Source organism: Hyperolius riggenbachi, chromosome 1 (genome assembly GCF_040937935.1).
Source record: "Hyperolius riggenbachi isolate aHypRig1 chromosome 1, aHypRig1.pri, whole genome shotgun sequence".
NCBI lineage: Eukaryota > Metazoa > Chordata > Amphibia > Anura > Hyperoliidae > Hyperolius > Hyperolius riggenbachi.
Window position 1 is genome coordinate 24697633 of NC_090646.1, and position 23984 is coordinate 24721616.

Consider the following 23984-nt stretch of genomic DNA (forward strand, 5'->3'; position numbering starts at 1 on the left):
TATTGCTTTCCTGACCACTCCTCTGATCACTGATTCGGTACCTTGCACTTCTGATATTCTGTTGCCAAACCCTGCTTGCCTTGGATACCGAATCAGCTTCCTGTTTTTGTACTTTGTCAGTGTGTTGCCGACCCGGCCTGCCCGACCTTTCTGGCTGTCACCCATCCCTTGGGTGCTCAGTCCTCCTGCAGGGGCCCTCTGCTCTCCAGAGGGGGCACTGCTGCAAAACCACTCAGGGTCTCCTTCTCCTGGAGTCCTTGACTGCAGTAGAGTCTGTCTCTACTTATTGGACCACCTGCTGCCCCGGTGATCCAACTCTCACTGTTACACCAAACACTTACACGCTTCAGGTGTCTAGAGGTTAGCAATATATCTGTATTATCGGTGATTCTGCAGATCATCAATAATCAGGTATATATCTGTATTCTTGGTGATACTGCAGATCACCAATAATCAGATTCTCTCTGCGTGTTGACACCAATCGTTACAACGATGCACAGTGACTCCATCTGTAGCAAGATGACGTTGTAGGTCTTTGGTGCTGGTCTGTGGGTTGGCTCTGACTGTTCTTACCATTCGTTGCCTCTGTTTATCCAAGACTTTTCTTGGTCTGCCACTCCGAGCCTTAACTTGAACTGTGCCTGTGGTCTTCCATTTCCTCAAGATGTTCCTAACTGTGGAAACAGACAGCTGAAATCTCTGAGACAGCTGGGTCTACATGAAAAGGGCGCCGGTAAAAAAGGGCGCCTGGTGGAGCCCATATATACCAACTTCGGCTACAAAAAAGGCGCCTGGTGTAGCCCATATAAACTTCGGCTACAAAAAAAGGCGCCTGGTGTAGCCCATATAAAAACTTCGGCTACAAAAAAAGGCGCCTGGTGTAGCCCATATAAAAACTTCGGCTACAAAAAAAGGCGCCTGGTGTAGCCCATATAAAAACTTCGGCTACAAATAAACTCCGGGATGTGTTAATTACTATTCCCCCTCCAGGCCACCATGGATAGTGGGGGAATGAAATAATTCGGCTTCCAGCACTTGTAGCCCATATAAAAACATAGGCTACAAAAAAAAGGCAATAATATGGGCTACAAAGGGGCGCCCTACTGTAGCCGAAAACCTTGTAGCCGAAAAATATGGGCTACAAAGGGGAGCCCGCTTGTAGCCTATATCAAAACTCGGGCGCCCTTTTCTACACCTTGTAGCCCATTTTTCCAGAAATAACATTGATGTCTATGGCGGCGCCCTTTTCATACAGGCAGCTCAGGCGCCCTTTTCAACCGATCCCAGACAGCTTTCTGTATCCTTCCCCTAAACCATGATGGTAAACAATCTTTGTCTTCAGGTCATTTGAGAGTTGTTTTGAGACCCCCATGTTGCTACTCCTCAGAGAAAATTAAAAGAGAAGGAAAACTTACAATTGACCCCCTTAAATACGCTTTCTAATGATTGGCTTCACCTGTGTATATAGGTCAGAGGACACTGAGCTTACCAAGCCAATATGAGTTCCAATAATTCGTTCTAAAGGTTTTGGAATCAATAAAATGACAAGAGTGCCCAAATCTATGCACCTGTCTAATTGTATTTAAACATTTATTGTTCGCTTTTTGTAAATCCAATAAACTCAATTTCACTTCTTAAATATCACTGTGTGTGTGTGTCTCCTATATGATATATTTAATTGACATTTTTTATCATAACAACCAATGATTTATACAGGAAAATCATGACAATTAACAAGGTTACCAAAACTTTCGCACCCCACTGTATATACAAACCCCAAAATGGGGAGCAGCTTACCCTTCCACGTTTCCAAGTTATAGCTTCAGGATTTATGTGAAAAGCCATTTCTCCTGTAGATGTTTCTGTGAAGGTTCCAGCAACAGTTGTTCTCATCCATTGTGTGACATTTATACGGTTGTGCAAAGTCATGCTTGATAAGGTCAGTGGAAGAGACAACTCTCTATCCTTGTTGGAAGTTATAGTTTCTCCGCTGTCTCTCATGTACTTCTGTAACTTTTATTAAGAACAAAAAAAAAACAAAAAGCAATAAAAAGATAGAAGGCAGGTTGTAAAATACTAACAATAAATTAAAAACAGATTAGATGTGTATGGACAATTTTCAAGATTCGATGCAATCAATGTTATGTTATTTGTAATCATTGTTGGTTCTGACTTACAGTATTGCTTGTGAATTGTCTTGGAAGTAATTTTCGCATCGAAAAATCTTTTTTTCAATTTCGAAAAAATATTTGTGAAAATACATTGTATTTGTTAGGAATGAGGGAATTACCTCAATGGCGGAAAGCAGCGCGACCGCCGCTTCCGCCTCTGACGTCATGGCGGCTGTCGCCGCATCATCGCAGGCGTCCCTCACGGCCTCCGGCAGAACAGGTCTCTCTGCTGCGCATCAGTTCAGGTCGGCACGCTCGCGCGCGGAGCGGCAGGACCTTTATGGGCTGAGGAGACGAGTCAGCTGACCGGCCGGTCAGCTGACATTTGGCTGCTGGTTCTCTGCGCTGATTGGTGGAAGTGTTCTGGGCGGGTCGGTTGGAATTGCCTGTCTGCATTTAAGCTTGGAGATGTCAGTAGCTCATTGTCTGTTGTTGCTGAAACTTCGCAGTGAAAGCTCTCAGATCCGTGTGTGCTTGAACCGACAGGACCCCGGGGATTCGCACTTAGCATAGGATTATTATTATTACTGTCATTTGATTATTACTGTGTAAGACAGGTACCCCCGTTTAGGCAGCAAGAGACAGGGACCCCCGTTTAGGCAGCAAGAGACAGGGACCCCCTTTTAGGTAGCAAGAGACAGGGAACCCCGTTTAGGCAGTGAGAGACAGGGACCCCGTTTAGGCAGTGAGAGACAGGGACCCCCGTTTAGGCAGTGAGAGACAGGGAACCCCGTTTAGGCAGTGAGACAGGGACCCCCATTTAGGCAGTGAGAGACAGGGACCCCCGTTTAGGCAGTGAGAGACAGGGACCCCCGTTTAGGCAGCGAGAGACAGGGACCCCCGTTTAGCCAGTGAGAGACAGGGACCCCCGTTTAGCCAGTGAGAGACAGGGACCCCCGTTTAGGCAGTGAGAGACAGGGATCCCCGTTTAGACAGTGAGAGACTGGGACCCCTGTGTAGGCAGTGAGTGACAGGTACCCCCGTTTAGGTAGTGAGAGACAGGGACCCATGTGTAGGCAGTGAGTGACAGGGACCCCCGTTTAGGCAGTGAGAGACAGGGATCCCCGTTTAGACAGTGAGAGACTGGGACCCCTGTGTAGGCAGTGAGTGACAGGTACCCCCGTTTAGGTAGTGAGAGACAGGGACCCATGTGTAGGCAGTGAGTGACAGGGACCCCCGTTTAGGTAGTGAGAGACAGGGACCCCCGTTTAGGCAGTGAGAGACAGGGACCCCCCCTCTAGCCGCAGCTCCCCCCTCACCTTGCAGCGTCAGACCTCAATCAGCGGGCGACCCGACCAGTAAGAGCGTTCACCGGACGCACCACGCTCTGTATGCGGAAGTGATGTCACTTCCGCATATCAGTGCGGTGTGCTAGGTCCTAGTACCCGCACTATTGGTCGCCGCCTGTTCGAGGTCTGACGCAGCTAGAGGGAGGGGGGTGAGCGGCGGCCAGAGAGGGTGAGCGGCGGCCAGGGGGGGTGAGCGACCACCAGGGGGAGGCAGTCTGCCGCCCGTTTTTGCCATAGTGTGGTGCGGACACCCATGCCCTGAGCGCACCCCCCTAGGGCGGCTGGCGTCACTCCACCTGGTGCCGGTCGCACCCCCCACACCCCCATCACGACGCTACTGGGTCGATGTACCCTGGCGGTGGGAGCAGCACAGGCAACAAGTGTAACGTCTGGCAGGCAGCATAGATAGTTCACCATGGCACCTAGTTTGTTGGTACCACGGCACAGTTCAAAAATTAGGAGAGGTTCCAGGAAGCGGTCGTACTGCTGCAGTTGGGGCCTCCCCACAACTCGGACAGCACAGACACCTCCAAAAAAATTAAATAGCAATTGTGTTTAGATAGTTCACCATGGCACTTGTAGGTACCACAGCACAGTTCAAAAATTAGGAGAGGTTCCAGGAAGCGGTCGTACTGCCGCAGTTGGGGGCTCCCCACAACTCGGACAGCACAGACACCTCCAAAAAAATTAAATAGCAATTGTGTTTACCATGTCACCTAGTGTGTTGGTACCACGGCTGTCAAAAATTTTTGAACCAGGCTTATGCGGAGCCTGGAGGTTGTGGTGGTAAAGGGTGGTAAGGCAGGCATAATGTGATTTCCAGCCGCTTAATTTCCCCCTCTTGCCAACAACAGGGGCCAGGAATTCACCAACCACCCAAGCCTGGTTGATTTTGAGAAATGTCAGTCTGTCCACAGACTGGGTGGACAGACGAGAGCACTTCTCAGTCACCACGCCACCGGCCGCACTGAAGCACCTTACGGACAGCACACTGGAAGGGGGGCAAGCAAGGACTTCCAGGGCGTACTGCGCCAGCTCGCTCCAAATATCAAGGTGCTTGGCCCAGTAATCCAAGGGGTCCACAGTGGTGTCCAGGGCCGGGACAAGGTCCACCATCAACAGAGGCTGAGCTGCCCAAGTGCGCCCCCCCCCCCCCCGTCCATCTCCGCAGTAAGCAATGGGGAGGGTTGTCAAGGGCATCGCATGATGCCCATGGTACGGGGCTGGATTTCTACTTTCCAGTACCCAGGGCCCACTTTTATTAACTGCCCCCTCTGAGTCTAAAAGTATACACACAAACTATAACTGTCTCTTGTAGGGACCAGAATCCAATTCCCAGGGTGACAACAAGCTTATACAGACACATCTCTTGGCTACAGCTAAAGTGATGAGTGCTGTTGCTGTGGGGAAGGGGAAGAAGGAACACAATGTAATGACTTCTAGCTGGTGGGGTAAGGAGGAGAATAATGCATTCAGCTGTTGATTAAAGATCTAGTGTGTGCTATATAAATACATAATAATAATATGGTAGGACATTAGCATTAGACTATGACTATGGTAGGATTAGATTGTGAGCTCCTCTGAGGACAGTCAGTGACATGACTATGTACTCTGTAAAGTGCTGCAGAAGGTGTCAGTGCTATATAAATACATAATAATAATATGGTAGGACATTAGACTATGTCTATGGTAGGATTAGAGTGTGAGCTCCTCTGAGGACAGTCAGTGACATGACTATGTACTCTGTAATGTGCTGCAGAGGATGTCAGTGCTATATAAATACATAATAATAATATGGTAGGACATTTTACTATGACTATGGTAGGATTAGAGTGTGAGCTCCTCTGAGGACAGTCAGTGACATGACTATGTACTCTGTAATGTGCTGCAGGAGATGTCAGTGCTATATAAATAAATAATAATAATATGGTAGGACATTAGACTATGACTATGGTAGGATTACATTGTGAGCTTCTCTGAGGATAGTCAGTGACATGACTATGTACTCTGTAATGTGCTGCAGAAGATGTCAGTGCTATATAAATATATAATAATCATATGGTAGGACATTACACTATGACTATGGTAGGATTAGAGTGTGAGCTCCTCTGAGGACAGTCAGTGACATGACTATGTACTCTGTAATGTGCTGCAGAAGATGTCAGTGCTATATAAATACATAATAATAATATGGTAGGACATTAGAGTATGACTATGGTAGGATTAGAGTGTGAGCTCCTCTGAGGACAGTCAGTGACATGACTATGTACTCTGTAATGTGCTACAGAAGGTGTCAGTGCTATATAAATACATAATAATAATATGGTAGGATATTAGACTATGGTATAATTAGATTGTGAGCCCCTCTGAGGACAGTCAGTGGCATGACTATGTACTAAGTGTATCTAAGTGTATCAGTAATGACCGCTTTAAAGCGGACCTGAACTTCCTCTCTGCACTAAAAGATAGGCAACAGCATAAGAACCTTTAAAGAAAAACATATTTGCTGCAGCTAATACAAATCTGATACAAATCCTGCAATAAATCTGCACTGTTTCTACTTCCTGCTTTCACGGAAGCAGCCATATTGATAATATCCTGTGCTTTCAAATGAGCTTATATGCCTTATCTGCCATGGCAATCAGGTGGCACAGGGAATAGATCAAATTACAACTTTGTATTAGTCACAGATAATGGGGAATTACAAGCTTAGCTCTCTAAATACATACAGGGTTCATTTCTCTATATTTTCCTTTTGTCGTGTGCAAGAGTTCAGGTCCACTTTAAAAGGCATGCACTGATGGGATGCATCTGGAGAGGGAGATATTTGAGGGAAGGAAAGATAGGCTAGAGGCAGAGAGGGGTAGAACATTTAGAGACAGGAGGGGGGGGGGGGGTTAAGGGGAGATATAGAATGAAAAGGGCCAATATGACTAATAATAGGCCCTACATGGGACTGTGGTAACCTGGGTTATTAGTTAGCTAGCCAGTTCAATTTTCCCTCTGTGAGGTAGCTAGTTCCTGATTGGCTGAAAGGATACTGCAGTAAGGTGGTACTATGGCAAGGAATGTGATTGGTCGGCAATACTGGCAGGTAAAGTTCTGCCAGGTGTTGCTGGGGGCATACATTGTTGCATCATCCAATGGGGAGCAATCTCAGTGTATAAAAGGAGGGTCCGTCGCCTGTATTTCAGCCATTGTACCAGAGCGGTCTGGGTGAGCTTGAGCTTGTAGTACTTGAGCTTGTATTACGTCGCTCCCCAGCCGCAATGGACATTGTAAGGCTTTTGGCTTCAAGAGCCGAAGAACCCGGGGGACTGGAGATGTTGGCGAGATGTCTCCAGCTGGCAGAAGAGGAGCGGCGAGTCAGCGCAGAAGCGGGAAGATCCACTAACCTGCCGGCGAAGAGGCTCCGGAAGAAGCGCAGGTCCTACTCCCCGGATGACCCCAGCGGCAGCTCATCCAGGATCGGCGGAGGGAAGGCATCGGCGATTGGAGCGGCGTCGAAGAGGAAGAAGCCCCCCAGCAGTGAGCGGCAGCCCGGCGCAACATGCGGGGTCTCCTCGGCAGTGGCGGCGAAACTGATCTCGGCCGAAGCCCGCCCCCCCGCGGCATCCTCCGCGCCGACCTATCCGGGGTCTGAAGAGGCGTGTTCTGTGGCTGGATTTGAAGTCTCAGCCAATCTGGCGGCGGCAGCTCTCGATGGGCGTGGCTATTCAGCGGAGGAGGTTCGGGCTTCTACATCCAGGGCCAGCGTCAGCTCCGCCCACTTTTCGGCGACCAATCGGGTGGCCGCCGACTCCTCTGACCACACCTCCGATGATGACGGCGATGAAGGGGCAGCTCAGGCGGCAAACGACCATCCGGTCGCATCAACCAGCGGTGGGAGCGAGCGTACGCATGCCTGCGCCGCTGACATGTCGTTGCCAGGGCAACCTGGGACGCTTTTGTCGGCGGCAGCTGGCGGTGCAGCGCAGCTCCATGCTGGGGGGACACAGGAGCAGCGCTCAGCTCAGCACAGCGAAGGGGTCGGGCAGCAAGCCACTGCTCCAGCATCCTCTGCAGGAGGCAGTAAGTATGCCGACTCAAATGCAATTAACTCTTTGATGTCTGCTTTGTTGTGTGCTCTTCAGAAGAATAGTAACCCTTGCAATGCTGATAGTGTATGGGTTGATAACAATGTCTCTGCTAATACTACAGTTTCTACTATTTCAGTTAACCCTTTGTTTCCTGCAGTTAATCCTCCCCTTCCTACCCTTCCTTCTACTCTTCCTGCTCATTCTTCTCCTGTTGTTCCTATAAGAAAGTCTGGCATTTCCGAGTCTGTTTATAAGGAACAGATGTCATGTGAACTATCCCCATTAGGTTTTCATCTATCACCTAGCGTCAAGGAAAAAATTTGGAAAGGTGAGTTTATTGATTTATTGTCACTGCTTCCTAGTTCAAAAGAATTTTTAAAGCAGGACAAAAAGGAGGACAAATCTGAGGATGATCGCAGGCGGCCTGTCCCGCGATCATTGCACAATTGGTTACAGGCATTTTGCATATACGCTAGCGTTATGGGTGAACGTCATCCTGAACAGTGTCCGCAAATGTTCCAATACTTAGATACAATTCTTGAAGCATATAAAGCGTACGGCGGTTTTGGTTGGTACACGTACGATGAGAATTTCAGACAAAAGTTATCTATCTACCCAGGTACGAAATGGGGTTCAAAAGATGTGGGCCTATGGCTCACTTTAATGATGTCACCAAAAGTTTCAAATGTTAAGCAATCCGTTCCGAATTCGGGCAATTACAAGAAAGGCGTCTGCTACGCTTTCAACGACGGGCAATGTAAGTGGCCCGGTTCATGTAAATATCGCCATGAATGCGGTTTTTGCGCCGGGTCGCATCCTATTTCAAGATGCTTCAAGAAAGCAGCTTCAGCGGCACAATCAGGCTCTAAGGAGCTTTTTCTTAAAAGCTCCCACTCCAGTGAGGCTGGCAAGAATGTTGCCGTGGCTCAAAATTTACCCCGACAAGGAGAAAGCTGTCCTTCTAACTAATGGTTTTGACTATGGTTTTAATCTCCCAGTATTTTCAGGTCAGGGTTGTTCTATGGTTGACAATTTAAAATCTATTCAGTCACATTTTCACATAACAAAAGAGAAGATTGACAAAGAATTGCTTGAAGGTAGGATAGCAGGTCCTTTCCCGTCACCTCCTTTTGTAAATTTCCGCCTGTCACCATTAGGTATTGTGCCAAAAAAGGAGCCGGGTGCCTTTCGGCTCATTCACCATTTATCTTATCCTAGTGGTAGTTCTCTTAATGACGAAATTTCCAGTGATCTATCATCAGTTTGTTACACTTCTTTTGATAGAGCTCTGGAGTTGCTCCGGCCCCTAGGTCGCCATGCCCTTTTAGCGAAAGCGGATATTAAATCCGCTTTTCGTTTGTTACCAATACATCCCTCAGCTTTCAGTTCGCTAGGTTTTCATTTAGACAACCAATTCTATTTTGATAAATGCCTACCGATGGGGTGCTCACTCTCATGTACTTATTTTGAGAGTTTTTCCTCCTTTTTGGAGTGGGTAGTGCAGTTTATCTCAGGTTATGATTATTTAATTCACTACCTAGATGATTTTTTATTCATGGGCCCAGCATCCTCAGACATCTGCCATAAACTTTTAACAGCTTTTTCAGTTATTTGTCGGGATTTTGGTATCCCTCTGGCAGTAGAAAAAACTGTATATCCCTGTACCTGCATTGAGTTTTTAGGTATTACCATTGATTCAATCAGAATGGAATTTCGCCTGCCAGAAGCAAAATTGATAAAAATTAAATCCCTGATTTGTTCCTTTTTACGCAGGAAGAAGGTATTACTGAAAGAAATACAATCCTTGCTAGGTTCCTTAGCATTCGCCACTAGAATTATGCCCATGGGCCGAGTATTTTCGCGTAGGTTGGCCATGTCAATAAAGGGTTTAAAATCACCTTTTTCTCATGTACGTTTATCTGCAGATTTAAAGGAAGATTTATTAGTCTGGTCCAATTTTTTAGATACTTACAATGGGCGCTCCCTCTGGCAAGATGATTTTAAAACAAACTCTGAGTTAAATTTCTTCTCTGATGCTTCCGGCAGCGTCGGCTGCGGAGCCTTTTTTAATGATAACTGGTTCTGTGCTAGGTGGCCTTCTGAATGGCTTCAGAAGGAGGTGACGGGAAACATTGTGCTATTAGAACTATTCCCAGTTGTAGCAGCTGTTTATATCTGGGGAGACCAATTTGCTGGGAAAAGAATCTTAGTGCAGACTGACAATAAAGGAGTAGTTTATGCAGTTAACTGTCTCTCTTCCAAATCCCCACTGGTTGTCCGATTACTGCGACTATTAGTTTTATATTCTCTCAAATTTAATATCTGGTTAAAAGCACAGCATGTCCCAGGAATATCAAATGATATTGCGGATGCTCTGTCCCGATTTCAGATGCAGAGATTCCGGTCGTTGGCCCCCACAGCGCGATCAGTAGGGGAAGAAGTTCCAAAATTTCTCTGGAATCTGATATGGAGTTAATTGGCTCACAGATACAGCAATCAGTCTCTATAGCGACTTGGAGGTCTTACTCAGGCGCTTGGAGGGATTGGATTAATTTCATTCAAGTTTTAGGTATTAAAAAGCTTCAGGTGTCAGAAGGTTTAGTTCTACACTATGTCTCAGCATGTATTAAAAAAGGTCTGTCGCATTCTCATATTGTGAAGTCACTGGCCGGTATTTCATTCTTTTTGAAGCTGTTTAATCTTCCTGCTTGTAATTCCTATTTTTCAGTTAAGCAGGTTTTAAAGGGTCACAAGCGTTTCTCGTCCAAACCTGATAGCAGGCGCCCAATCTCCCTGCAGGTCTTATCCCAGCTATTTGATGCTACTGCAACAGTTTGCTATTCAAACTATGAGTCCCTTCTCTTTCGTTGTGCGTTTTGTTTTATGTTTTTTGCAGCTCTCCGGGTGTCTGAGCTGATCGCTAGATCTTCGTCCGCTGCCGGTGGACTACTATATGAGAATGTGATTATATCTACAAAAAAGGTGGGAATTTTCTTGCAATCCTCCAAAACGGATCAGCTGGGAAAAGGTTGTACGATTGAGCTAAATGCATGGGAAGGGAATAAGTTGTGCCCTCTTCAGAATCTGCTCAATTTCCTTCAGGTTAGAGGCAATGCCGCAGGTACATTATTAAGGCATGAAAATGGCTCTTCTTTATCTATATACCAATTTACCTCTGTTTTAGAACGTTGTGTATCGGCAGCAGGGCTGAGCAATTACAAACTAACATCTCATTCTTTTCGTATTGGAGCTGCCACAGAAGCTGCCAGGTTGGGTCTTTCTGAAAGTGTTATTAAGAAAATGGGTAGATGGAGGTCAGGAGCTTTCAAGCTCTATATTCGCCCTTAATGATATTTATATTTTTTCAGGTTCAAAGTCGGTGACATGGATAGTGGGTCACTCATATGTTTTTTGGGCCCATAACAGAGCGTTTAGAAGATGCTATTCCACCAACCTGAACTTGGATCCATCGAAGTTTTTAATCCTGTGGCATGGAGTGAGAGGGATGGTTTGGTCTCAATTGAAAGAGGTTATTTTCGATTTGTTTAATGTGTGGCCTGCTCCGGATGTTTTGATAATCCACCTAGGGGGGAACGACATTGGAAAAATCAAGTCTCTTGAACTTTATTTCAACATCAGGGATGATCTAGCCATGTTGTCCTCATTTTCAAAGAAAACAACTATTGTTTTTTCTGAAATCATCCCTAGGTGGTTATGGTTACAGCCTTCTTATCTTCTCCCCTGCGAGAAGATCAGACGGCGCCTAAATCACAAGTTGGAAAAATTCCTTCCATGCATCGGGGGGTTTTCTTTTAGACATGTCGATTTGGAGGGTGGTCCCTTAGGCCTATATAGGCAGGATTTAGTGCACTTAAGTGATGTCGGGCTCGACATTTTCAATTGGAACCTCCAGTGCTGCATTGAAAGAGCCGTTGGTGGGGTGCCAGGCTAGGTTTGCCTGGCTGGTGGGGTCCTACTGGAAGTTGTTTAAAGTTTTCGTGGTCCGAACCGTATTGGTGGACCATTTTAATGAACAGTGTTATATATATATATACTTTGGTTTAATACACATTTTACATTTTAAATAAAGTTATTTATGGACCTCAACCTTTTTATTATTTAAGTTAACCAATAAAGATGGCCACGGCCTTAAATGCCACGCCTGGAGTGTTTTTCTTTGTTTTCCTAAAATAAATGTATATTTAGATGTTTAAGTATATATTTTAGCAGTGTTTCCTTCAGTTCCATGAAAAGGGCCAATATGACTAATAATAGGCCCTACATGGGACTGTGGTAACCTGGGTTATTAGTTAGCTAGCCAGTTCAATTTTCCCTCTGTGAGGTAGCTAGTTCCTGATTGGCTGAAAGGATACTGCAGTAAGGTGGTACTATGGCAAGGAATGTGATTGGTCGGCAATACTGGCAGGTAAAGTTCTGCCAGGTGTTGCTGGGGGCATACATTGTTGCATCATCCAATGGGGAGCAATCTCAGTGTATAAAAGGAGGGTCCGTCGCCTGTATTTCAGCCATTGTACCAGAGCGGTCTGGGTGAGCTTCCCGCCCACCACTCCCCCTTTTCCTTACAGAAGACATCGTCGTGGTCAAGTCTTTATTGATCAAGGTCACGCTTGCCGGCGTGGTCAAAAACTTAGAGTTGGGGTCCTACTGGAAGTTGTTTAAAGTTTTCGTGGTCCGAACCGTATTGGTGGACCATTTTAATGAACAGTGTTATATATATATATACTTTGGTTTAATACACATTTTACATTTTAAATAAAGTTATTTATGGACCTCAACCTTTTTATTATTTAAGTTAACCAATAAAGATGGCCACGGCCTTAAATGCCACGCCTGGAGTGTTTTTCTTTGTTTTCCTAAAATAAATGTATATTTAGATGTTTAAGTATATATTTTAGCAGTGTTTCCTTCAGTTCCATGAGAAGAGAGGAATGGAGAGTGATAGGGAATGGGAGAGAGAGGAAAGAGGCATAGATGTTGACATAGAAGCCAGAATCATCACAGACCTGACACACAGCCCAGCTCTGGCCTATAATGCTGCAGTTATTCCTGTTATCTATCTAGAAACCCCCACATAGTAATGCAGCAGCTTCAGGGACAGGGAAGAAGGGGAGAGAGAGAGAGAGAGAGAGGGAGGGGAGGAGCTCCCAGCTGTGAGTGTCTCATGTACACTCGTGGCAGCAGCAGCATAAGGGAAATGGATCCATCAGTAACAGGCAGTCTGTGCTGCATGTGAGCAGAATCATGCCTGCATGCTCTGCTGTGAACACTTCTCCCCCTTCCTCACAGAGCCTCTCCCCCCCACCTTCCCCCGCATAGCTACCTGTCTTCCGTCTCCTTCATTCTTGAATTGCCCGGGTTTCTCTGTGCTCAGCCCCGCCCCCAGTGTCACAGAGGAGAAGACAGGAGGGGAGGGGCGCTCTCCTCTCTACGCACACAGGAGAGGCTGGGGACAGCGAGCAGCACTGCAGCAGACAGCTGATTGATCTGCTCATCTCGTCTTCCCCATCAGCCAGCCAGCATTGCAGCCAGTAAAGTGGTGACTGAACGCAGCATAAACACAGCGGGGGTGCTGGGCGGCAAGCCAGGCACAACACAGACCTGCTCCTTGCACCCCACCCACACTGAAGTAAGCTCCGCCCCGAGGCTCCAGCCTCTCCAGCCTATGTGTCGGCCCGGCACTGGTGGTGTCACTCTCAAGGCCGCTGTAGGACCCCATATAGTTTGCAACCATCCGGGTCAGGCCCTGGTTCTGGCTTTGAGAGCCAAATGCTGCTGCTGATGCAGGAACCTCCTCACTTGGCAGCTGTACCGGCATGGCGTACAGCGCCTTTATGAGAGACAGCAGGTTTGATGGGCGCCTGCTGCTGATGCACGCAGGCACCTGCTGCTGTGCTGGCTGGACTGTGACAGTGGGGGGGGGTCTGGGGGAAGGCTTCCTCCAAGCGCCGAACCACGGACCGCTGCAACTCCCTCATTTGGCGCACAGGGTCTCCTCCTGCTGCAGGCAGGAACTTATGCAGCTTCCCCTTCAGCTGTGGGTCCAGCATCAGGGTGATCCACATGTCCTCCCGACCATGCATCTCTTTGACCCTTGGGTCCCTGAGCAGGCACTGCAACATGTGCGTTGCCATGGGGAAGAGGGCTGCCATATCTGCTGGCACATGATCTTCATAAGTGCTGTCCTCCTCCTCTTCTTCCTCAAACTCCACTGCAGCTGCACTCGGCAGTGCCTACTCATCCTCAAGTGCCTCCTCATCCTCCAACTCCAAGTCCTCAACCTCCTCCTGCTGCACAGAGGTGGACTGTGCAGGTGGCTGCTGCTCCTGCTGGATCAAGTCTTTCTCTCCCACTTCCATCAGACCATCCAGGGCCTTGTGCAGCATGCACACCATGGTCACCCACTGACAAACTAATGCACGGTCCAGGCTCACCATGTCAGTGGCCTCCAGGAAGGGTGCCAGGACCAAGCACACCAGATGCATTTTTTCTCCATTCAGCACTGCGTATGATCTCCAGGAGGTGGCTGCTGGTGCTGGTCCTGTACATGGTGGCATCGACGGTGGCTTTGGCCAAGTAATGGTTGACAGCCTGCCTCTGCTCAATCAGATGTTCTAACATGGCCAGGGTGGAATTCCACCGTGTTGGAACGTCGATGATCAGACGGGGCCGTGGCAGGTTCAGCTCCAGCTGCATGGCTTCCAGGGCCGCTGAGGCACTGCCCGAGCATTGGAAATATCCCACCGTTTTCCGCGCCCCTTTCAAAAGTTGCTCCATCCCCTGGTAGGTGCCCAGGAATTTCTGCACCACCAGATTCAGTACGTGGGCCAGACAAGGAATGTGGGTGAGGCCTCCCCGGCGGATGGCAGTAACAAGGTTGACCCCATTGTGAACACCACCTCTCAGACTCTGAGCCTTGATGAGAAATGACTCAGTCAGCAGGGTCTGGTGTTGCTTCTGGCTTGCACGGGAAGCCGTGGAGGGAGCAGTGGAGACCACTGAGGACTGGCTGCCTGAACAGGCCTCAGTGTCGGCAGGAGTGGCAAAGGGGGTTCTGGTGGTGGTGGTTTTGGCTGGAACACTGCCAGCGCCAGCTTCCTTGAGCCTCTTGAACTCCTCATGTTCAATGGGATGTTTATTGGCCAGGTGTTTTATGAAGCTGGAGGTGCCAAAGTTGGCGGGGTGCTACCTCTGCTCAGCTTCACTTGGCACACCTTACAGGTGACAAACTTGCTTTCAACTGACGGCAGATGAAAGAAATGCCAGATGGAGGATACAAATTTCCCCTGCTGCTGTTAGTTTTGTTTCTGCAGGGGTTGGGGCCTGGGGTTGAGTGGTGTGGCTGGTGGTAGCGGCAGAAGATGAAGCAGCAGGCTGTGGGTTACTGCTGCTCCTGCAAATGTCATAGATCATGATCTTCCGTGACAGACCCAACGACGTATGCTCCTCCTCAGACTCAGAGCTAACATGCCCCTCCTGTGGGTTGTAGTCTTTGTCCTTCACCTCATCATCATAATAATCAGACTCCCCCTCCTCAAACAACTGCTGGGATGTTGCGGACCACAACTCCTCTTCTGCTGACACATCAGGCATGGAGTAGGACCCCTCCCCAACAACCACCGTCAGCATCCGTGACTCATCCACATAGCCAATTTTGGCCAGAATATCCCCCTCAAACTCAGTGGTGGTAACAGGCCTGATTGCGCTCGCGGGGTCTGGGGACTCAGCATTCACTGAGGGTAGGCTGCCCGCTGGGGTCGACATGACCGACGAGTCCCCATGCAATGCTGCTGGGCGGCTGCTGCTGCTCCTGCAAACAGGAGTGGTGGTGGGGGTTGAGCTCTCTGTTGTAGAGCTGCTGGTGCCCTGCTCATCCAACATTAATAGATGAATCACAGGCTCGGTGTCTTTCTCCTCCAATTTGCGCCACCTACCCTGTTGAAAAATTGACGCTACACGTAGTGTTGGGCGAACACCTGGATGTTCGGGTTCGGGCCGAACAGGCCGAACATGGGCCAGATGTTCGGCATGTTCGGCCCGAACGCCGAACTCAATGGAAGTCAATGGGACCCCCGAACATGCCCATTTTGGGGGCCCTATGGGGTCGCAGGCATAAGGGGGGAGCATGCCCCGATCGTGGGGGGGGGGGGTCGGAAATTCCCCCCACCCCCTCCGCTAGCGCTCCCCCCTCTGCCCGCTTCCCCATAAAAAAAGTTTAAGGCAAGTAAAATAGTACCTGATGGCTGGCACTGGCAGTGGAGTGAGGAGGAGGAGGAGTCCGAGTAGCAGAGTGACGCGTTGAGGCCGGGCAGCGGGCGGTTCAGCGGTAGTACCCTTGTGGTACTTCCGCCCTTTCTCTGACCTCACGTCCTCTACGTGATGACGCATACGAGGGTACGCGTGACGCGTACCCTCGTATGCAGAGGACGTGAGGTCAGAGAAAGGGCGGAAGTACCACAAGGGTACTACCGCTGAACCGCCCGCTGCCCGGCCTCAACGCGTCACTCTGCTACTCAAACTCCTCCTCCTCACTCCACTGCCAGTGCCAGCCACCAGATACTATTTAACTTGCCTTAAACTTTTGTTATGGGGAAGCGGGCAGAGGGGGGAGCGCTAGCGGAGGGGGTGGGGGGAATTTCCGACCCCCCCCCCCCCCCGCGATCGGGGCATGCTCCCCCCTTATGCCTGCGACCCCATAGGGGGGCCGTATTGCGGCATGTTCGGGCGAACAGGGCCCTGTTCGGGCGAACAGGGGCCCTGTTCGGCCCTGTTCGGCGGGCATTGAATAGTTCGGGCGAACCCGAACTAAAAAGGCCGAACACCATCAGGTGTTCGGCCGAACTCGAACATCACCCGAACAGGGTGATGTTCTGCAGAACCCGAACAGTGGCGAACACTGTTCGCCCAACACTAGCTACACGCTGCTGCGCCTCTGCAGCGTGACTCCCCCTATCAGCTGGGCGCCCAGTGTGTTCACAGCCAGTGGCTACCGGCTGAATGGGCAGTGTGGCAGAACTGCTGGCAGTGAGGGTGCCAGCAATGTTCCCTCTCTTCTTGCCTTTGATGGCCTTCCCCCGGCTGCCAGTGCCAGCAGACATAGTGCACGTTTTGATGATGTCACCAGATGGATGTGGGGTACTTTATTCAAATCAGGGGGTGACACAGAGCACAATAGAACACAGTGTGCACACTAATAGACGGTCTGTCACACTGACACTAAAGGTGGCCACTAATGGTGCAATTTTCTAGCGAAAAATCGTTCGAGCGATCAGAAATTCTGATCGGAAGAAAAATCGTTCACTACACCATCAAAGAACCAATCTTTGCTATCTATTGATCACGATCGTCTTTAAAATTCAAAATTTCGTTTGACGAAAATTCAGTTGGACGACTTTTTTTTTCAATCGTTCATAACCATTAACGGAGATTATTTACTAGCAATTTGATCACTGCCGACCTAGAATTTCGGATCGATCGAACGATTTTTCGCTAGAAATTGGTCCGTTAGTGGCCAACTTCAGAGTGATCAGCACAGCAGAAATGCAGTAGTCGCACAGACAGTACTAGTCTAGTAACAACTAGCACTGTAGTACTGAATAACTACACAATTTAACAGTAATCCTCCCTAATGCTCTAAACTATACTGTGTAGCTAAGGCAATAGCACAGGTCTGGCCTATGTGCACAAACAGCACACACAGACACAGACACCTAACTAGCAGAGCTGCAGCAGAGACTGTCACAGCTCACAAACAGCACAGACTGACACACACTAACTAACTACAACAATATAAAACACTACTAGCTAAACTACAATATACAACAGTGTAATATACAGGCAGGCATGCTCAGATGTAGTGTTGGGCGAACACCTAGATGTTCGGGTTCGCGAACGTTCGCCGAACATCGCCGCGATGTTCGGGTGTTCGCGCCGAACTCCGAACATAATGGAAGTCAATGGGGACCCGAACTTTCGTACTTTGTAAAGCTTCCTTACATGCTACATACCCCAAATTTGCAGGGTATGTGCACCTTGGGAGTGGGTACAAGAGGGAAAAAAATATTTGAAAAAGAGCTTATAGTTTTTGAGAAAATTGATTGTAAAGTTTCAAAGGAAAAACTGTCTTTTAAATGTGGAAAATGTCATGTTTCTTTGCACAGGTAACATGCTTTTTGTCGCCATGCAGTCATAAATGTAATACAGAGAAGAGGTTCCAGGAAAAGGGACCGGTAACGCTAACCCAGCACCAGCAGCAGCACACGTGATGGAACAGGAGGAGGCGCAGGAGGAGAAGGCCACGCTTTTTGAGACGCAACCCAGGCCTTGCATGAGGACAAAAAGCGTGCGGATATAGCAATGCTTTTTGCCGCCATGCAGTCATAAATGTAATACAGATGAGAGGTTCAATAAACAGGGACTGGAAACGCTAACCCAGCAGCAGCACACGTGATGGAACTAGAGGAGGCGCAGGAGGAGAAGGCCACGCTTTTTGAGACACAACATCCCAGGCCTTGCATGAGGACAAATAGCGTGCGGATATAGCAATGCTTTTTGCCGCCATGCAGTCATAAATGTAATACAGATGAGAGGTTCAATAAACAGGGACTGGAAACGCTAACCCAGCAGCAGCACACATAATGGAACAGGAGGAGGCGCAGGAGGAGAAGGCCACGCTTTTTGAGACGCAACCCAGGCCTTGGATGAGGACAAAAAGCGTGCGGATATAGCAATGCTTTTTGCCGCCATGCAGTCATAAATGTAATACAGATGAGAGGTTCAATAAACAGGGACTGGAAACGCTAACCCAGCAGCAGCACACGTGATGGAACAGGAGGAGGCGCAGGGGGAGAAGGCCACGCTTTTTGAGACGCAACCCAGGCCTTGCATGAGGACAAAAAGCGTGCGGATATAGCAATGCTTTTTGCCGCCATACAGTCATAAATGTAATACAGATGAGAGGTTCAATAAACAGGGACTGGAAATGCTAACCCAGCAGCAGCACACGTGATGGAACAGGAGGAGGCGCAGGAGGAGACGGCCACGCTTTTTGAGACACAACATCCCAGGCCTTGCATGAGGACAAATAGCGTGCGGATATAGCAATGCTTTTTGCCGCCATGCAGTCATAAATGTAATACAGATGAGAGATTCAATAAACAGAGACTGGAAACGCTAACCCAGCAGCAGCACACATGATGGAACAGGAGGAGGCGCAGGAGGAGAAGGCCACGCTTTTTGAGACGCAACCCAGGCCTTGCATGAGGACAAAAAGCGTGCGGATATAGCAATGCTTTTTGCCGCCATGCAGTCATAAATGTAATACAGATGAGAGGTTCAATAAACAGGGACTGGAAATGCTAACCCAGCAGCAGCAGACGTGATGGAACAGGAGCAGGCGCAGGAGGAGAAGGCCAAGCTTTTTGAGACACAACAACACAGGCCTTGCATGAGGACAAAAAGCGTGCGGATATAGCAATGCTTTTTGCCGCCATGCAGTCATAAGTGTAATACAGATGAGAGGTTCCATAAACAGGGACCGGAAACGCTAACCCAGCAGCAGCAGCACACGTGATGGAACAGGAGCAGGCGCAGGAGGAGAAGGCCATGCTTTTTGAGACATAACAACCGAGGCCTTGCATGAGGACAAAAAGCGTGCGGATATAGCAGCAATGCTTTTTGCCGCCATGCAGTCATAAATGTAATACAGATGAGAGGTTCAATAAACAGGGACCGGAAACGCTAAACCATCCCAGATGTTCATTGGTCATGTTACTTGGTTGGGGTCCTGGAGTGTTGCGTAGTCGTTTCCAATCCAGGATTGATTCATTTTAATTTGAGTCAGACGGTCTGCATTTTCTGTGGAGAGGCGGATACGCCGCCGATCTGTGACGATGCCTCCTGCAGCACTGAAACAGCGTTCCGACATAACGCTGGCTGCCGGGCAAGCCAGCACCTCTATTGCGTACATTGCCAGTTCGTGCCAGGTGTCTAGCTTCGATACCCAATAGTTGAAGGGTGCAGATGGATTGTTAGACACAGCTACGCCATCTGACATGTAGTCCTTGACCATCTTCTCCAGGCGATCGGTGTTGGAGGTGGATCTGCACGCTTGCTGTTCTGTGGGCTGCTGCTGCATGGGTGTCAGAAAATGTTCCCACTCCAAGGACACTGCCGATACCATTCCCTTTTGGGCACTAGCTGCGGCTAGTGTTGGGCGAACAGTGTTCGCCACTGTTCGGGTTCTGCAGAACATCACCCTGTTCGGGTGATGATCGAGTTCGGCCGAACACCTGATGGTGTTCGGCCAAACTGTTCGGCCATATAGCCGAACTAAGAGCGCATGGCCGAACGTTACCCGAACGTTCGGCTAGCGCTGTGATTGGCCGAACGGGTCACGTGTAGTGTTGGGCGAACATCTAGATGTTCGGGTTCGGGCCGAACATGGCCGCGATGTTCGGGTGTTCGAGCCGAACTCCGAACATAATGGAAGTCAATGGGGACCCGAACTTTCGTGCTTTGTAAATCCTCCTTTTATGCTACATACCCCAAATTTACAGGGTATGTGCACCTTGGGAGTGGGTACAAGAGGAAAAAAAAAATTAGCAAAAAGAGCTTATAGTTTTTGAGAAAATCGATTTTAAAGTTTCAAAGGGAAAACTGTCTTTTAAATGCGGGAAATGTCTGTTTTCTTTGCACAGGTAACATGCTTTTTGTCGGCATGCAGTCATAAATGTAATACATATAAGAGGTTCCAGGAAAAGGGACCGGTAACGCTAACCCAGCAGCAGCACACGTGATGGAACAGGAGGAGGGTGGCGCAGGAGGAGAAGGCCACGCTTTGAGACACAACAACCCAGGCCTTGCTTGAGGACAAGAAGCGTGCGGATAGCAATTTGCATTTTGTCGCCATGCAGTCATAAATGTAATACAGATGAGAGGTTCAATAAACAGGGACCGGATACGCTAACCCATCACACATGTTCATTGTTCATGTTACTTGGTTGGGGTCCGGGAGTGTAGCGTAGTCGTTTCCAATCCAGGATTGATTCATTTTAATTTGAGTCAGACGGTCTGCATTTTCTGTGGAGAGGCGGATACGCCGCCGATCTGTGACGATGCCTCCGGCAGCACTGAAACAGCGTTCCGACATAACGCTGGCTGCCGGGCAAGCCAGCACCTCTATTGCGTACATTGCCAGTTTGTGCCAGGTGTCTAGCTTCGATACCCAATAGTTGAAGGGTGCAGATGGATTGTTCAACACAGCTATGCCATCTGACATGTAGTCCTTGACCATCTTCTCCAGGCGATCGGTGTTGGAGGTGGATCTGCACGCTTGCTGTTCTGTGTGCTGCTGCATGGGTGTCAGAAAATTTTCCCACTCCAAGGACACTGCCGATACCATTCCCTTTTGGGCACTAGCTGCGGCTTGTGTTGTTTGCTGCCCTCCTGGTCGTCCTGGGTTTGCGGAAGTCAGTCTGTCGGCGTACAACTGGCTAGAGGAGGGGGAGGATGTCAATCTCCTCTCTAAAGTCTCCACAAGGGCCTGCTGGTATTCTTCCATTTTGACCTGTCTGGCTCTTTCTTCAAGCAGTTTTGGAACATTGTGTTTGTACCGTGGATCCAGAAGGGTATAAACCCAGTAATTGGTGTTGTCCAGAATGCGCACAATGCGTGGGTCGCGTTCAATGCAGTCCTAGGCCGAAGAGCTCATAGCCTAGGGTCACAAAAACCTGTTTATTTGGGCAATTTCAATGGTGGCGAGTCTGACGTACATAAATCGCAGCAATGGCCGTTAGCAACGTCTGAATCTCACGAAATGTCTCATGCAGGTAGAAGAAATATTGTTAGACTTGGGCTCCAAAGATGGGGTCCCTACATCTCTGCAAACCAGAGTTACATGGGTCCAAAATTGGTAAAATCCCCCATAGGCTTTCATTGGGCCTCCTATTTACATTTCCAAAATCTCACATCTTTTCAAAGGGAAATTGCTCAGCAGTGGAAAATTTTCTAGCATTGTAGGGACCCTTAGGGGGAACATGACTGGTGAGTTTCGGGCCCCTAGGCCGAAGAGGTCATAGCCTAGGGTCACAAAAACCTGTTTATTTGGGCTATTTCAATGGTAGTGATGGTGACGTACATAAATCTCAGCCATGGCCGTTAGCAACGTCTGAATCTCACGAAATGTCTCATGCAGGTAGAAGACATATTGTTAGACTTGGATTCCAAAGATGGGGTCCCTACATCTCTGCAAACCAGAGTTACAGGGGTCCAAAATTGGTAAAATCCCCCATAGGATTTCATTGCCTCCCTATTTCACTTTCCAAAATCTCACATCTTTTCAAAGGGCAATGGCTCAGCAGTACCAAATTTTCTAGCATTGTAGGGACCCTTAGGGGGAACATGACTGGTGAGTTTCGGGCCCCTAGGCCGAAGAGGTCATAGCCTAGGGTCACAAAAACCTGTTTATTTGGGCTATTTCAATGGTAGTGATGGTGACGTACATAAATCTCAGCCATGGCCGTTAGCAACGTCTGAATTTCACGAAATGTCTCATGCAGGTAGAAGACATATTGTTAGACTTGGATTCCAAAGATGGGGTCCCTACATCTCTGCAAACCAGAGTTACAGGGCTCCAAAATTGGTAAAATCCCCCATAGGCTTTCATTGGGCCTCCTATTTACCGTTCCAAAATCTCACACCATTTCAAAGGGCAATGGCTCAGCAGTGGCAAAACTCACCAGTCATGATCCCCCTAAGGGTCCCTACAATGCTAGAAAATTTGGTACTGCTGAGCCATTGCCTTTTGAAAAGATGTGAGATTTTGGAAAGTGAAATAGGGAGGCAATGAAAGCCTATGGGGGATTTTACCAATTTTGGACCCCTGTAACTCTGGTTTGCAGAGATGTAGGGACCCCATCTTTGGAATCCAAGTCTAACAATATGTCTTCTACCTGCATGAGACATTTCGTGAAATTCAGACGTTGCTAATGGCCATGGCTGAGATTTATGTACGTCACCATCACTACCATTGAAATAGCCCAAATAAACAGGTTTTTGTGACCCTAGGCTATGACCTCTTCGGCCTAGGGGCCCGAAACTCACCAGTCATGTTCCCCCTAAGGGTCCCTACAATGCTAGAAAATTTGCCACTGCTGAGCAATTGCCCTTTGAAAAGATGTGAGATTTTGGAACTGTAAATAGGAGGCCCTATAAAAGCCTATGGGGGATTTTACCAATTTTGGAGCCCTGTAACTCTGGTTTGCAGAGATGTAGGGACCCCATCTTTGGAATCCAAGTCTATCTAACAATATGTCTTCTACCTGCATGAGACATTTCGTGAAATTCAGACGTTGCTAACGGCCATGGCTGAGATTTATGTACGTCACCATCACTACCATTGAAATAGCCCAAATAAACAGGTTTTTGTGACCCTAGGCTATGACCTCTTCGGCCTAGGGGCCCGAAACTCACCAGTCATGTTCCCCCTAAGGGTCCCTACAATGCTAGAAAATTTGGTACTGCTGAGCCATTGCCCTTTGAAAAGATGTGAGATTTTGGAAAGTGAAATAGGGAGGCAATGAAATCCTATGGGGGATTTTACCAATTTTGGACCCCTGTAACTCTGGTTTGCAGAGATGTAGGGACCCCATCTTTGGAATCCAAGTCTAACAATATGTCTTCTACCTGCATGAGACATTTCGTGAGATTCAGACGTTGCTAACGGCCATGGCTGAGATTTATGTACGTCACCATCACTACCATTGAAATAGCCCAAATAAACAGGTTTTTGTGACCCTAGGCTACGACCTCTTTGGCCTAGGGGCCCGAAACTCACCAGTCATGTTCCCCCTAAGGGTCCCTACAATGCTAGAAAATTTGCCACTGCTGAGCAATTGCCCTTTGAAAAGATGTGAGATTTTGGAACTGTAAATAGAAGGCCCTATGAAAGCCTATGGGGGATTTTACCAATTTTGGAGCCCTGTAACTCTGGTTTGCAGAGATGTAGGGACCCCATCTTTGGAATCCAAGTCTAACAATATGTCTTCTACCTGCATGAGACATTTCGTGAAATTCAGACGTTGCTAACGGCCATGGCTGAGATTTATGTACGTCACCATCACTACCATTGAAATAGCCCAAATAAACAGGTTTTTGTGACCCTAGGCTATGACCTCTTCGGCCTAGGGGCCCGAAACTCACCAGTCATGTTCCCCCTAAGGGTCCCTACAATGCTAGAAAATTTGGTACTGCTGAGCCATTGCCCTTTGAAAAGATGTGAGATTTCGGAAAGTGAAATAGGGAGGCAATGAAATCCTATGGTGGATTTTACCAATTTTGGACCCCTGTAACTCTGGTTTGCAGAGATGTAGGGACCCCATCTTTGGAATCCAAGTCTAACAATATGTCTTCTACCTGCATGAGACATT

At 48.3% G+C, this 23984-nt stretch overlaps 1 protein-coding gene across 1 annotated transcript in view; it reads right to left on the minus strand.

Annotated features, from left to right (window-relative positions):
- The window catches only part of LOC137528237 (vomeronasal type-2 receptor 26-like), a 34193-nt gene extending 21238 nt beyond the window's left edge, over positions 1-12955 (minus strand). The window contains exons 1-2 of the mRNA XM_068249838.1: positions 12881-12955; positions 1798-2013 (exon numbers count right to left, since the gene is read on the minus strand). Of these exons, the coding sequence (XP_068105939.1) occupies positions 1798-2001 (204 nt within the window). The 5' untranslated portion in view covers positions 2002-2013; positions 12881-12955. The remainder of the gene's footprint in view (positions 1-1797; positions 2014-12880) is intronic.
- Positions 12956-23984: the final 11029 nt, after the last annotated feature.